The 15,962-nt window shown below is 35.7% G+C and overlaps 4 protein-coding genes across 5 annotated transcripts; 2 read left to right on the top strand and 2 right to left on the bottom strand.

Annotated features, from left to right (window-relative positions):
• The first annotated feature begins 1,173 nt into the window (after positions 1 to 1,173).
• On the top strand, positions 1,174 to 2,812 carry LOC106130556 (small ribosomal subunit protein eS25). Its single transcript, XM_013329421.2, has 4 exons — positions 1,174 to 1,232; positions 1,444 to 1,536; positions 1,827 to 2,010; positions 2,693 to 2,812. Exons 1-4 carry the CDS (start codon positions 1,230 to 1,232, stop codon positions 2,770 to 2,772), a joined length of 360 nt encoding a protein of 119 aa, XP_013184875.1. The 5' UTR covers positions 1,174 to 1,229; the 3' UTR covers positions 2,773 to 2,812.
• LOC106143438 (L-threonine ammonia-lyase) lies at positions 2,804 to 8,043 on the bottom strand. The gene is made up of 10 exons (XM_060949126.1): positions 7,646 to 8,043; positions 7,206 to 7,313; positions 6,995 to 7,065; positions 6,330 to 6,459; positions 5,597 to 5,748; positions 5,154 to 5,316; positions 4,641 to 4,796; positions 4,140 to 4,276; positions 3,638 to 3,863; positions 2,804 to 3,088 (listed from the first exon to the last, which is right to left on the bottom strand). The coding sequence occupies exons 1-10, from the start codon at positions 7,646 to 7,648 to the stop codon at positions 2,957 to 2,959; spliced, it is 1,278 nt and encodes a 425-aa protein (XP_060805109.1). The 5' UTR covers positions 7,649 to 8,043; the 3' UTR covers positions 2,804 to 2,956.
• Positions 8,044 to 8,176: 133 nt separating this feature from the next.
• On the bottom strand, positions 8,177 to 9,269 carry LOC106130564 (DNA-directed RNA polymerase II subunit RPB3). Its single transcript, XM_013329434.2, has one exon. It carries the CDS (start codon positions 9,044 to 9,046, stop codon positions 8,219 to 8,221), a length of 828 nt encoding a protein of 275 aa, XP_013184888.1. The 5' UTR covers positions 9,047 to 9,269; the 3' UTR covers positions 8,177 to 8,218.
• Positions 9,270 to 9,686: 417 nt separating this feature from the next.
• Positions 9,687 to 15,630, top strand: LOC106143446 (L-threonine ammonia-lyase). 2 transcript variants are annotated; one of them, XM_060949127.1, is made up of 10 exons: positions 9,687 to 9,701; positions 10,342 to 10,455; positions 10,920 to 10,990; positions 11,411 to 11,552; positions 11,949 to 12,094; positions 12,493 to 12,655; positions 12,900 to 13,055; positions 13,548 to 13,684; positions 14,418 to 14,643; positions 14,882 to 15,630. In XM_060949127.1, the coding sequence occupies exons 3-10, from the start codon at positions 10,929 to 10,931 to the stop codon at positions 15,056 to 15,058; spliced, it is 1,209 nt and encodes a 402-aa protein (XP_060805110.1). In that variant the 5' UTR covers positions 9,687 to 9,701; positions 10,342 to 10,455; positions 10,920 to 10,928; the 3' UTR covers positions 15,059 to 15,630. The 2 variants fall into 2 exon arrangements, with proteins under 2 accessions (XP_060805110.1, XP_013200994.2); XM_013345540.2 differs by lacking the exon at positions 9,687 to 9,701 and having other exon boundaries at positions 9,735 to 10,455.
• The last annotated feature ends 332 nt before the right edge of the window (positions 15,631 to 15,962 follow it).

Here is a 15,962-nt window from a genome sequence, read left to right as displayed (position 1 = left end):
AATGACAGCTAACGAACATTTTAATCAGGCAAAGACAAGCCGATTATTTAAACTTTTCGATAACATGCCATAGAAAATATAAAACCTTTAAAAATATTATGAGGGTATCTCGAGCAAACCGAAGTTAAGCCTTACGAATTTTAAACTTGGCATAGCAAAGTGAACTCAATCCGAGACTGCATGTATTTCACGATATCTATAATGTAATATGTTTTTATAATTAAAACCCTTAAAATAACTTAATCTATAGATATAATAAAACTGTAAAATTATTTTGTCTGTACATTTAGTATTTTTGACTGAATTAGATAGTGGGACACTTAGAATGAATAATAGAACGCAAAAATTTTTTGCCTATAAACATCGATGTTTCATCAAAATCGGTTCACTAAAAAAAAGTTATCGTCATTTGAATGAACTCAAGGCATGAGTTTGCCTGCAAATAAGGTACGAAATTTAAAGTATGTATCATTGTACGACAACATTATAGCTGTAACATATAAATATAAGTAAAAATCAATTTGATAATATCCTGGTTTTGCCGCACATAACTTGCATAATTCATAGTAAAAAGATTGTTGGTTTGTTAGTCTACTTTAATTTCGACACGGACCAGTGGTTGGCACGTGAGACTGTGAAATTGGTGGTCCAAGTTCGAGCCCCAACAAAACAAGATATTTTTTTTTAATATATTTTTTTTTGTGTTCATTGAGTATTTTATTTTAAAAAAACTGATAATCAAAATACTAAATATAATAAAACGGTAAAGATATTTTGTCTGTGCATTTAGTATTTTGACTGAAATGCATAGAGATTTTGTTACATTTTTTGTCTGTCTGGCTGTATCTGACTGTCAATGGCTGTATCTGATCACGCGGACGAAGTCGCAGGCAACAGCTAGTGTTTTATATTCAAGTACATTAACAATAGAAGTAGATGATAAGAAATACCTGAACGTAATTAGTTCTTCGGTTCCCAGTAGTACAAAATTAAATGTTTACACTCAAAGACAAGGCATTGGGTCATGTTTGTCTCGGGTATTTATTACAACTAGTTAGGACTTATACGTCTTAATTTTGGCCTGCTAGACACGCCTGCTTACATTTCAGCTTATTAATTTTTCTATGCCCCTTGAATGAAGGAAATGAATGATTGAAAAAAAAACGAGCCAAAGACAATTAATTTCATATCGTGGAGTCTCAAGTCTATTATTTCTTTCCGGTTTCACCATGGTAAGTGGTGCGAGTTTCGTGAATTTTATTTTAATTTTAATATTAATTTCTGATAGATAAATATATTTACTTACTGAATAATGTTGTTTGGCTTTAGAAACTAAATTTTTATTATAAAATCACATTTGGAATATCAAAATATGTTTTGTGTCAATTGCCTCGTGGACTATCTTAGTGTGCATTGGGGTAATCATCTATTTTGTCATTTTAGCCACCCAAGAAAGACGCGAAGGCTTCGGCCAAGCAGCCACAAAAGACCCAGAAGAAGAAGGAAGGATCTGGAGGTGGTAAAGCCAAGAAGAAGGTAAACAATTTGTGATCCTAACAGAATTTTAGGTTATGTTATCTTTGTGTATGGAACTTTAAAGAATTAAATCTCATTAAAAATACAAATAATTGTTATAATTGTTTCAAGCATTTTTGTAATTCTTTTTACATTACAAATTAATAAAACACTTGAACAAATGATTATATATTTGGCGCTTGATTACTATGAGAGTAAAATCTGATATATTGAGGCTGATGGCTAAAAACTTTGCATAGAAAAATTCTCCTATATCAATTCTTCCTCACGTGAATATTTGTAAATTGCAGAAGTGGTCCAAAGGAAAAGTCAGGGATAAGTTGAACAATCAAGTGTTGTTTGACAAGCCTACATATGAAAAACTGTACAAGGAAGTACCACAGTACAAGCTAATCACACCTGCTGTAGTATCTGAGAGATTGAAGGTCCGAGGATCGCTGGCAAGGAGGGCACTCATTGAGCTCAGAGAAAAAGGTATGTGTTGCCTTAGTACATTTGTGTCTGACACTACACAATGTAAATGTTAAGTTCACTTTTTAAAATAGGCTATACATTTTTCAACTGGCAGGACCCATTAAAAAAGAAAAGTTATTAAGTTTATAAGTTATTTGTGAACCCAGTAGGTAGATTCGATATTTGTAAGTAAACAATCAAATCAGTCTTTGTGCGTCAGATACAAAAACAAACCAAACACAGAATCTCTATCATTATCCATTACTATTCCTTACTCTTTTCTAGTAATACCATGTCTTTTTACTGACAAACTCATAGTTATCTAATTTTCAAAAATCCTGAGATGGCTTTAAATAATTCAAATTGAAGCGATGGTTTTGTTGTCTAATAGAAACATTTATTTACTAATTTATGTACACAGAAAACATTAAGAATGATAAACACAAGAAACAAAATTACAATGATTCTGCTTATATTGAAAGAAATCTCTTCCAGCAGACCAGAGATAGGAACAAAATTGACAAATTTGTATTCAATAATCTGTTGATGAAAAAAATTACAATGTTACAATGTGATGATCAACTCCAAACTAGATGTATACTGATAGTTTTTTAACTGATATATTGAGTCTGAACAAATATTTATATTTTGTTTCATAAGGATTTTTATGGACAATTTTTGATATGACCACTATTATTTACAGGTCTAATCAAGCAGGTGGTCCAACATCATGGTCAAGTGATCTACACGCGGGCGACTAAGGGCGACGATCCTGTTGCTTAAATTTACGTATAAGTTTAAAAAAATAAAAAAAAAATCTCAAGCTAGTGACTTTTATTTATTCAATTGTTACAACACAATTTTTTGCATAAATAACCGCAGTTAAACATAATAATAACAAATCAGTTAACAATCAAAACAATAAACTACCATAGTTCTCACATCTTTGCATTATTCATAAATGAGCTTATCGGACATTGACTTTGTGCCTGTCTTCAAGATCATTAACAGTAAACCTCACAGAAGGATATGTAGTCCGTATGCTGTCTTTGAAGTTAGCAATGTGGTCATCGCTAGACATCTCTACCACAACATTAGCCTGAAATAAAAGGAAAAGGTGCTGAATGCAATTTTGAATATAATTTTACTTTCTTTTATGATTGTAAGATAGGACTGGATTTTTTATTATTATCCTAGATATTGGTAGATATTATTTATGAATAATATTGTCAGTGCTGTGTGGTTCCCAGCACCAATACAAAAAAGAATAGGACCACTCGTATCTCTTTCCCATGGATGTCGTAAAAGGCGATGGGGCTTGGGATTCTTTTTTAGGCGATGATGGGCTAGCAACCTGTCACTATTTTGAATCTCAATTCTATCATTAAACTAAACAGCTGAACGTGGCCATTCTGTCTTCAGTCAGTCAGGCTCTGACTATCCCGCAAGGGATATAGACGTGTATGTATGTATATGTCAGTTAAAGCATAGCCTAATCTGTCCATTGCTACCAACGCAACCAAAGTATTGATAGGTAGGCATATGGTGATAGAGAATAAATTATGTGTGCTATGTATACACTATTGTTTGCTCTTATTACTTATTTATCACATTCAAAAGTAAACAAAAATGAATCACAACTACAAACCCAAGTGGTACCGACGTCGGTATGCACCCACATCTGCTCAGTGACCAAACTCTTGAGCACCGCGTTTTGTTCAGCGATGACCTTAGCCAGGTTCTCCAGCCCGTTGCGATGGTCCGGCACGGCGACAGCGAAACGCAGCAGCCGACCGCTGGCGCCCAAGCCGCGTTGGATGGTCCTCGACAACCGGCCAGAGTCTATGTTACCACCGCTTATTAGGCATACGACACTAGAAAGTAATTATATATATTTTTGTTGCCATCAACTTTTTAACGGTCTTTTCGTACTTAGTCTGCCCATGACCCTGGAGATATTTGGGAAGTCAGTCAATTTCACCGTTGTCTGAGTAAGTCAAGAGTAACCTGCCCTGATGGAAGCATCATGGCAAAACGTAAGGCAATATTATTATATAACCACCGTGCCTCAATGAAACTTATCGTTTATGCTCACCTTTTGGCAACTACTGTACCTGAACGTGGTACTTCGCTTCAACATCGTACATTACCGTTTTCCTCTTAACTCTGGTACGAGTCCCTGCATGACGGCCGCAATGGAGCACACTCCCGCACCGTCAGCAACCAATCGCTCGCGCTCTAGTACGTTGATCATAGCACGAGCTATGTACGACTCGTCCACCACCAACTATAGGTATAAACCAAGTTACAAATGGGTATGTAGGTTTTAATAATTAAGTCCTTTTCATTAACATGCTAGCCCGCTACAACAGTCTTCGCAGATATCTTATTACGCTTAATGGTGTTTGTCCAAACCCGAGCTACAAAGAACGCAATAGACGAAACGGACGCGCGATAAATTTTAAAATATAACGCTAACGTGTTCATACATCAACGTAGGTAAACACAAAAATACATATTTTTGGTTTAATTAATTATTAGATACTTCGATTAAAGAAAGACAAAACATAGCAATATACGAGTAGAACGTTGTAGAGGTTACGATGAAAACACGTAGAGTATAGGGAAATTTTAAATATTTAAGTAGGTACCATTCTATCTAAGCGCCCCCTGATAGTAGCAAAGGCATTAGAACCGATTGTGGAGAAGTTGAGGCCGTCCGCCAAGTTGGGTAGGATGGGCACCGCCACAGGCCGCCCCGCTTGCAATGCTTTCATCACCTTCGGCACCTTAGAGCATTCTGCCCCCTGAAACACAAAATGTAACAATTGATAATAATAACTAGTTATGGACATACCTACCATGATAGGTAAGTACCTAGTAAGTTATACTTCTGAAAAGATCTAGGTGCAATCTACCTATACGCCAAATTACAAATAAGTACCTAATTGGCCTAGTATTTTTTTAAGTTCATTAATTATAAATAAAAAGAAATTGCCGAGGAAAGCGGGTTTAAAATCAGACATATGCACCATGGTAGGACTTTAGGATCAGATTTTTTCATTACCATCATATGGGTTAGGGATTTCCGAGTTATCAGCTTGGTAGGTACCTACAACTTATAATTTGTCTGACTAAATTAGCGCAACCCTACAAATACTCACGTAAACCAAACAGGAACACTTAAGTTTCTTGCAGGCGACGAGAACCGCGGCTAGTAACGCGCCCGACGCAGCCGGGACGATGACTGCGTCGGTTTCCGGGAGCTGCGTGATGATCTCCAAGCCCACTGTGCCGAGTCCGGCCATTATCAGTGGATCGTCAGGACTGAAAATTTAAAAATAATTAACAAATGTGATATGAAGTTTTTTCTAAAGTTGCAACCCTATATCTTTCCAAATGTACTGAATGAAAATACTCGTACCTACCTAAACTTATGAGCACTTATCATAAAATTCGAAATGAACTATGACTAGAATATAGAGCTATGTATGTGACTGTTGTAAGGTGAATGTACCTAACCCTGTAATACTTGCAACTGATGGTTGTGGCACCATTACATTTTTTTTTATGTAATATTGTTATCGGTTAATTTAAATAAATATACAGTATTAAAAGTTGTTTGCTGTCGTGCACAATCTTCTTGGCATAGGAAATAGAATCGTCGATGTTCTCTCCGCACAACATGACGTCGGCGCCGAGCTCCGAGTAACGCTGCGCCTGAGCTGGCGGTGTCCGTTCCGGTAACACCACTGTCACCTTTTGAATAAATGCTTAATGTTAATGAAAGAAAAGTAAGAAAAAGAGTAATAGGTACTTTGCGTATCTAAGAATGAAAGGCCGTTGTTGACCTCTTGTTTGGTATGCATGAGCATTACGAACATGCGTGAAGAACATAAGCGAAAACGACTGTTTAGTTTATTTTATAATACTTAGCTGTGCCCGCGACTCCGTCCGCGTGGAATAGTTTTTCTAATAGTTGCAGCGTGATGTACCTACCTAAAGCCTTCCTCGATAAATGGTCTATTCAATGCAAAAATAATTTTTCAATTCGAACCAGTAGTTCCCGAGATTAGCGCGTTCAAACAAACTCTTCAGTTTTATAATATTAGTATAGATGAGCAACAATGCACGAGCAATTGGTACCTACTTTAATTCTGTTATGTACTAAGTAATATGTGGGTTAAGCGGTCAGCGTGGTCATACAAAGCAAAGAGCACTCAGGCGTACCTATAAGTGATGGATATGACTCAAACAGAAATTTAGTGCTTTTCCCACGCTCGAGCAGACCAGGCGGCTACGAAGGCCTAGTAAATAATTTTGAAATCTTTGGAAATTACCGGAATACCCAATATCCCGCCGTGGTACGCAGCAGCATACGCCAGGTTGCCATTGGATGGCACCACTACGCCCATCTTGGCGAGTTCGCCGGCCGCTATAAACGCGTTGCGTATACCACGCTCTGCGCAACTGCATCACAGTAACATTGTTTATGTACTTACCTAGTTAGGTAATTTTTATTTGTAGCTTAACTATATGTGTCTACACACAGATATAAGTCGAAGATACGGCCCAACTAATGTTAATACCTCCCGTAAGCGGACATATGTCTGCTTATACTAGGACTGAGGCCATGGCTTTAAATGACGCGTGCATATTTTTTCTTTTACCTTTGCAGATTGGATTCTTTACATAATACTCTTACAGGACCCACCACATTTGGTTTTCGTCAACATTTGGTGCCGATGAAATAGTGCAGAGGGCGTAATGCGATATTTTTATTATTCAGTAGATTTGCGTTACTTTCAGTGGTTGACGTATGACTATATAAATAAATAAATAATAGATACATATATGTTTTAACGCCTATTTACCACGGGGATAGACAGATATAGGTAGTATTTTAATACATACATATAATCGCGTCTTTATAGGTACCTTTTGGACAGAGCCTACAGTCTTATAGGACTGAAATGCTAACTTAATAGCTGTATTTAGTATTTACCTTCCAGTGTATTGCAGATTTTCACATTTCAAATAGATATTGTAGTCCATGTGTTTACTAAGTTTTGCTTCCTGGAAAATGAAATAAGTCTAGTTCATAGTCGTTAACATAGTAACAAAATGTAACCAGCACACACAAAACCTATACTTAAAATAAGACAGATAAAGTTTTGAAGTAATCCAGTGTTATACTTTAATTAAATCATACATACACAAAGTGGTGTGTGTATTATGCCACCTTCTATCCTTTCTGCTGCATGCTTGATTTCACTAAAAGAGAGAAGATGAAGGGAGTCTTCCGAAAAGTTATTGTAGGTGTCCTAGAAAGAGGAAGAATAGTAAATATATATATATATTACATACATACATACATAAAATCACGCCTCTTTCCCGGAGGGGTAGGCAGAGACTACCTCTTTCCACTTGCCACGATCTCTGCATACTTCTTTCGCTTCGTCCACATTCATAACTCTCTTCATACAAGCTCGGCGGAATATATATATATTATATATATATATATATATTATATTATATATATATATATTTATATATATATTAATTTGTGAATTATATCAGTCACTTTGTCAGTATGTATCATCATGGTTTGTATCTAAAATTGTGGTAGCTGGTGATAATAGGATTTTGTACTAACCATTCTTTATAAAACTTGAAATTTTGTATAAATTGTTACACATAAAATTTTATGTTACTTGTAGATAGGGATATCAATCAACGGGTGTCACTTGAAACAATTGGCATGTACTGTCTTTGCTTTTATTTTCTTAGAACTCAGACCAATAACCAAGTACTTTACTGAGGTTCCTAATAGATATGTATATATACTTTAAAAGTCAAGAGGTAGATCGACTACAATTTCTAATTAATAAAAAAATTTTTGAAGATTTTAAATTATTTTATTAAACGCATTGAAGAGAAATTGGTTCTAAAATTAATATAAATGATTTCTTATCATGTTCATGCATAACTTCTTGCCCAACTTGACTTTGTCAAACTGACTGAAATCAGAAATACATTGAATAACAATTTTGTCATTGGTCATTGCTCAAATGACAGTGTTTTTACAATTTTTTTGTTAAACAATTTAATTTTATTCAGTAAACATGGAAAAGAAAGAGGCTCCTGTGTATAATGAGGTAGGTACTTAAGAATATTGTACACAATAATCAATTAATTGATTTTATTTTTATATCATGATACAAATTATTTAATTGATAGCAAGTGCATCATTCTGTGCTTCTTGTGCCAGCTGCACCTGCAGATTCAGAAGCTTATTCTTCAGTACCACTATACCCATTAGAACTATATTCTCTGGCTTCAAAGCTCCAGCAGACTCCACATTGTAGAAGAACTTATTAGGTTTAGCCTCCCAGTTGAATGTAGCTTCATACTGGTCCTCATCCAGTTCTGTGTGCTCACTTTTTGGCCACTCATCAGGCTTAGGATACAATGTATGTCTCATGGAATTATCAGGGTCATATTCAAATGAAACACCAGCAGTTGGATTCCACTTTGCATGCTCTTTGCCAAATCCTTTCTTAGCATATGCTCGTAACTTTAACTCTTGTCCTTTGCGTAATTTTATAATAAGAATTTCATCGGCCTCGCCATAATCAGCCTGATCTTCATCTCTGTGCCTTGAAGTAACTGGAACAACTCTTGGGTCGCTAGATTTAAGATCTGCTGTTGTCACATGCCTGGTTTGTTCACCAGTACATTTCACATCCAGCGTAAACTCAACACTGCAGTCAGAACAAAAGTCTGCACACATACAATCCCTTGAATACCGGATTTTATCAACTACATCGTCCGATATTAGCGGTATGAGCCCTATTCGATGCGCTAAGAACTCATCACTGAGCACAGTGGAATTGGCCTCTAGTTGCACCCAGTCGATAGCCATCGTTGGTGTCTCTGCGATAAAAACGCGACGCATGCTATTAGCGACGCTTAGCTCTGTATCTTCAACTACAAATTTCACATTGTCGTCAGTTAACTCGGTAATATGCACAGAAGGTTGATTGGCATACGGCATTTTGGTGCCAGAGAGTTCAAATGTTCAGGTCAAAATCTGTTTTTGAGGTATAAACGTTAAGAATTAACATCAAAGAGTTTTTATGTTTATTATATATACTATTATTGGTGTGAAAGAAACTGCAAACTTTGAGTAAAATAGTACAAATATAACCAATGCAAAGTACGCAAACAAACCAAACAAATTGGTTAGAAATAGGGATGGCGATCAGAATTCGATTAATCAAAGAATCGATTTTTCAAGCCCAAAGTCAATTTTTTATCAATATGCAGTACTGAATCGATCCAGGGAATCGATGTACCCTTGAAAATCGTCATTTGATTTTTTCTCACTTTAGATATGTAGCATTAGGAGCTTTAAATAAATTTTTCATGTAATAAATACATTTGGAAAATAAATGCCTTCTTTCATACCAGATCTGACTTTGATATGGTAATAACATGATAGTTAATATGATCGAATTCCCTAAACTAAAAAAAAACAGATTTTACTAGTAAGAGGTCAGTTATTATTATTTACATTTAAAATGAAAACTTTAAAAAATATATTTTTTAGAAACCGATCTTTCTGATCGTAACTGGGAATCGATACATCCGCTTACGTTTCGGATCGATTTAAAAATATTTTTTTTTCCGAAAAGAATCGCCATCCCTAGGTAGAAACTTGAAGCATGAAATTGAACCGGATTTGACGTTCATTAACATGAAGAATTTGACATTATATTTTTTTGTCTCTAATAATATAGGCTAAAATCAGAGATTGTGCTGTCTAGTCGTTGTATTTTCTCACGTGACTCGTGCGTGTATGAACTATGAACTATTCACAGACGAATCGAATGTTTACTACTTTTGCTTTATATGATATGTATGTTTTTATAAACTAAAATTTATATATTATTAACTTGGAATTCTTTTACGATAGACTAGCAGCCTGTCTCTATTTGAATCTCAATGCCATACAGCACATGACCTTTCAATCTTTTCAAGATTGTTAGCTCTGTCTACCCCGCAAGATATAAAGACGTGATTATGTATTATTTCTTCATTAATAATGTGACTTTTTTATAACACTGATTCGATTTTCAAAATAACTGCAGTTTGCTTTAAAATACCTTATGTCCTTATACCTGGATGGATTTTATAATTAACTAGCTTTTTTGCAAATCCAAGATAAAGATCTATCATTTTTACCGGGATGTAAGGTACCCTATGTTCTTATTGAAACGCTTAATTATAACATACACGTTTAGTCTTCATTTTTGTGTATGATTTGTAATAAATGATAATACTTTCTAGGCAATTGAATTCGATCCCCATTGTGATAAGGCAAACCCTCAGAAAGTAAGTTTTGAAGATATTTCGGCTGCGGCGTACAGAATCCAAAGCGGAGTTCTTAAAACACCCTGTGTGGTAAGTATTCTTCATTGACGTGTTGCTTATTACCTTACCCATGGGCTAATTTTTTTTTTATTTTGTAATCGATGATACAAGGTACAGATATAAATATGAGATAATTCGTTTTTACACAGAATGACTGTCGTCGTCTGTCCTCCACAAGTAAAAAAGGTTATTAAAGGTTTTATCGTTGTAAGTTAAAGCAAAGTAAAATAAAAAAAATATTTTATTTTCTCCAACAATCGTATATGAAAAATACATATACTGGAGACTGATGACGGCAAGGCCTGTGTTACAGTTATTAGGTAATTACCTAATTAATTGAGGATATAAATATAATATATAATGTATATATACTATAATGTTTATAAATATAAACATAGGTATCCTCAATTTTTTGTTTGTTCAATTGGAACGTACTTAATCTGTTATCGTATACATTATTTTATGTATTTAATAAAACTGAGCCGTCATTTCAGAAATCACACATGTCCACATTATATGGTATGGAAATTTACTACAAAAATGAGTTCCTTCAGTTTACGGGCAGGTGAGCTTCTACAAAAAAATAAATTGTTCATATAACAAACAAAATATTTATTAAAACATTTATGTAGACAAGATTTAAGTATGTAGGTAGGTCGTAGATCTTTATGAGAAATTGAAATCCAAACCAAAGTTATACAAAGGTTCAAAAAACGACGAAACCGTTCGAGAAAAGGTAGATAGTGGCTTTCTCTTGTCAATAATAAGTAAAGGTACAGCTCAATTTAAAACAAATCTCTGCAGACTGTTAGTAGAAAATTGAAGTTAAACTAGTTAGGTGCCATAGAAGTTTCCATATAATTTGTCATATAAGTTACCTACCAACTTAAAAAAGTTTTCGTAGGTAATTTCTGTTTTCGAGATCCTGCTTCGATTTAAGAATAAAATAAATATATGTTTTTTACGTATCTAATACCTGTTAAAGTTTCAAAGAACGAGGAGCCCGCAACACTCTCCTGCTTCTTCCTCCCGAAAGCAAGCAGGCAGGCGTCATCTCCGCTTCTCTTGGGAACCACTCGCAAGGCATCAGCTACCATGGCAGTCTGCTGAATATACCCGTAACTGTTGTATGTATAGAATACTAATACCTTAGATAATTGAAATAAGATAATCCAAGAATAGCTACTATACCTACCTATATAATATATTGTAGACATTCTGGTGAAATGGTACGAAGAAGGGTACGACGACCACCTCAGAAGAGGACAACTCTATCTCTTTCTTGCCATCTTATCTAATGCAGCTTCTACTAAGATCCATTATCTCAGGTCAGTCAGGTCAGGAAGGCTGGCAGACTTTGGGAACGTAGGTATTTAATGTCACGTAGCAACAAGTCTTTTTTTATCTAGGATGTCCTAATGCAAATAATCTAAGATCCATGAGCCTACATTAACATAAGTGTGGTTAATGTAGGTATCCATAAAATAAAATAGAAAACTGAGGCTACCAAAAACTTTCTGCAGGTCATGCCTTCAGTAGCACCGATAATGAAAATCCAGAAATGTCGGTCTTTCGGCGCTAACGTGGTGGTACACGGGCTCAATATGAAGGAAGCTAAGTACCGTGCCATGGAGCTAGCGAAGGAGAAGGGTATCACTTACGTCAATGGGTAACTTTCACACATTATTAGAGTTAAAGAGCAAACAAATAGTGTCTTGTCTAAAAACTTCGTCGCTTCTAAATACAAGGTTGAAAAACATGCTGCAAGCAGTACCTACCTAGTAGTCTTTCTACCTACATACATAATTGTCACGTCTCTTTCCCAAAGGGGTAGGTAAAAAATTTCCACTTGTCATAAACTTCTTTCGCTTCATCGACATTCATTAGTCTTCTATCTTCTTGTACGAGTATTGTAGGTACATGAGGTCGTAGTAGTAGGTAGCTCAAAATGTATAAAGAGCAATCACTTTCTACTTTGAGCTGCCTACACCTCACATATTGTACTTGGGTACTTCTAACTGAGTTTTCAGAACTGCCTTTTATAGATACCTACTTTCATAATTACAGGTACGACCATCCCCATATAATAGCTGGGCAGGGAACTGTGGGACTGGAAATAGTGGAACAGGTGCCAGACGTGGATGCCGTGTTGGTTCCCGTGGGGGGAGGAGGTTTGCTGGCTGGTATTGCTGTTGCCATTAAACATCTCAAGCCAAATGTCCTTATTTATGTAAGCTTATGAAATAAATGTATTTCTAACTCTTTGGCCCCTTAGTTAAAAGTCGTTTGAAGTTTAAAATCTTAATAGTGAATATTTGTTTGTTTCATCATAGCGTCGTTATGCCCTAATGACCTAAACTAGAAGTAAAAATTACAGTCAAAAGAGAGTTAATAATGTTCTGGGGAAAAAAACAGTTCCAATGTGAGTACCTACGAATAGGTATTTCGAACTTAAACTTGTGCAATTTCATCAGGGCGTGGAGACTTTCAAATGTGCCAGCATGTTGGAAGCCATGAACCGCAACGAGCCAGTGGGCATTGACATCAGGTCCACTTTAGCTGACGGGTTGGCGGTGGCAACTGTTGGTTACAATGCGTTCTTCACAGCGAAACCAGTCACCGACAAAATAGTAAGACAGTAATGAGGCAACATACCTGTAAAATGCCAACTTATATTATAAATGCGAAAGTAAGATTATTTGTATGTTAACTCTTCACGGGTTATTTACTGAATATTCTTGAAACATACGTAATAATAAGAATCTGGAGAAGACAAAGGGTAGGTACCTTCATCCCGGTAAAAACGATCGTTCCCATGTAATCATGTCGAAAATTCTCCATTCTATTGTGGGTGGCGCTTTCGACTTATTTTTGTAGATGACGTTAAATTCGTCGCTTTGTATAGATGGCGCTGAATTCACGCGGGCGAAGCTACGAGTAAAAGCTAGTTTTACATATTTAATAGGCATGTTATCATTCAATGTTCTTTATTTCTTCAATTTCTTAGCAGATGATTTTCAAAAGAGTAAGCCTTTAAAAAAATCTAACACATTCATACTTTTGGTGTTGTTGTATGCCTGATCATTATTTTTCACTTTTGGTTTTGACTAAACGTATTTTAGATCACGGTGAAGGAGGAATGGTTGGCTCGTGCCATCCTGCGGCTGGTCGAGCAGCAGAAGTTTGTGGTGGAGGGCGCCGGCGCGGTAGGAGTGGCGGCCATCATGGCAGGCCTCGTACCGGAACTTGCTAACAAAAAGTGAGTTTTGCACGTATGTGCACAATAAGATATTTCTGGCCTATACCTACTCATATACTCCACACCCTTGCCCAGCCCAGACGGATTTAAAAAAAGTATTGCTCGAAAATATAAAGTTACTATTGTGATGTGGCGAGCAAAGTCTACCTACTATAAATATTTACCTACTACCGTCCCACCCTAGACGCTTTAGGATGGTACGGTAATATAATCCCAACTTACATCTATTATAAATGCGAAAGTAGGTTATTTTTTGTTTATTTCCTACCTCTTCACGGGTTATCTACTGAATTAATCTTCTTGAAATATCACGTAATATATAATTTAGGAGAAGGACATAGGGTATCTAGCTTTCATTCCGGTAAAAACTAATTTGCTTATGGGATTTGCGAAAAACCTAGATACTCTTTTGTAGGTGGCGCTTAATTCATCGCTTTTTATAAGATGACGTTAAATTTAAATTCGTCGCTTCTTGTAGCGTATATTCTACAAGCCAAACCTAGTCAGGACTCTTCCATCTTTTGCATATTCTCATTATCAATGTCAGCCTTTATGCTTCATAGTAATGGAATACACGCTTATCTCTCTCTTCTAGTTACTAGAAATACATGAGTTTTTAGACAAATCACACCAGGTGTTACAAGATGGTTAGAATTCTATCCAGACCGTGATAATGATAATTCTAACAAATAATGTCTAACTGTCGCCTGATCATCATGTGTAACTTTTTCAGAGTCGTATGCGTCCTGACGGGAGGTAATATCGACACCACTTTGCTAGGCAGAGTTCTAGACCGAGGGTTGGCAGCTGAAAACCGATACGTCAAGTTCAAGGTGACCATTTCCGACCGGCCAGGAGGTCTCAGTGAACTGTGCAGACATATCGCTTCTATTGGGGTCTCCATCAAAGATATTTTGCAAGAGCGCGCTTGGATGTTTGGGGACATCTTCAGCGTCGAAGTATGTACATCTAAGCTACCTATTTATTTATGGGTTTTAGATATGAGCTTATTTTCGAATCCGCTAAAGAACCAATTTTGAAATGTATCTTTCTCAAAAAGAGTCCGTTCCAACGTAACCAAGTCCAAAAAACACGCGACCCATTGTACAGTACCGTGATACACATTATCGCGGCGAAGGAAAGCATTGAAGAACAGGATTTCGTTTCCGACTGAATAATTCGGGTATTTTCACTTAGGTGAAAGTGGTATGCGAGACGAGAGGCGCAGATCACGTCGAGCAACTGCGTGAAATAATATGCAGCAACTACAAAGAATACTTTTTCACCGAGTTCAACGAAGAAAAGAAAAAGGCTGCCGCCGCTGCCGCCCTGATTGCCGCCAACAGTACTGAAGCATCAGCTTCTAAGCGTTGAAACGCATAGCAAGGCTAGCATCTTAGGTTGATAAAATAAATATTCATGAATAGTTAATGACACAGAATAGAGTGATACTCGTAATGAGTAGCTACTAGGAGGAGATAACGATATGCGTTTTAGATTTTTTTAGATTATTTAATTTCGAAAAAAAATCCATCTTTGTGATTCCAATAATGAACCTGTATTCTTTTTTGTTGTCGTTAAATTATTTGTGTTAGCTACGCTAAAATGAAAATTTTACCAAAACTATGTAGGAGGTAACTACACAATTAACTTCGTAAAGAAATTAATAATGATTTTAATCTCTAACCATCGACTTGCGTACTCAAATTGCCTGCAATATAAGAAAAGGAAAAAAAATCTTCTTTTTGTAGATGAACATTTTAATTTATGCCTATGTTTTACTCTGATTCAGTTGAGCGATAATATAAATAAGACTGTATAAAATGGTTGTGGATTATATTTTTTAATTACTTACCATTTTACGTAATTGATCTGTGATATACTTTAATGTCATGAATTCATTATTTACTTTTTTAACCAATAATAAATATAATTTTTAGAAAATGTATATTTTTTTTCTTAGTGTTCACTTCTACCATAGCTTATTATAAATACAAGGCCGTTGAATTGCATTGCATTCAACGCTGTTAACTGAGAAAAAGTTATCATTTTCATATTTACCTAATAAGTACTTGAAGCATTTATATGGTTATAGATTACTATTACCTAGCAATTTTCAATTCCCTCTGTACCAGGTAGTCCTTTCAAGTAGACTTACTAGTAGGGATATTTCCTCAAATTAAATACTTACAAGTCGCAAAATAGTAAAATGGAGTTCTCTAAATACTTACTCACAGAAATACAATACGTAAATGTTCGTTTATTTAAATATGTTTGT

This window comes from Amyelois transitella, chromosome 18 (assembly GCF_032362555.1).
Source record: "Amyelois transitella isolate CPQ chromosome 18, ilAmyTran1.1, whole genome shotgun sequence".
Lineage (NCBI taxonomy): Eukaryota > Metazoa > Arthropoda > Insecta > Lepidoptera > Pyralidae > Amyelois > Amyelois transitella.
This window is presented reverse-complemented; position numbering and strand designations above follow the sequence as displayed.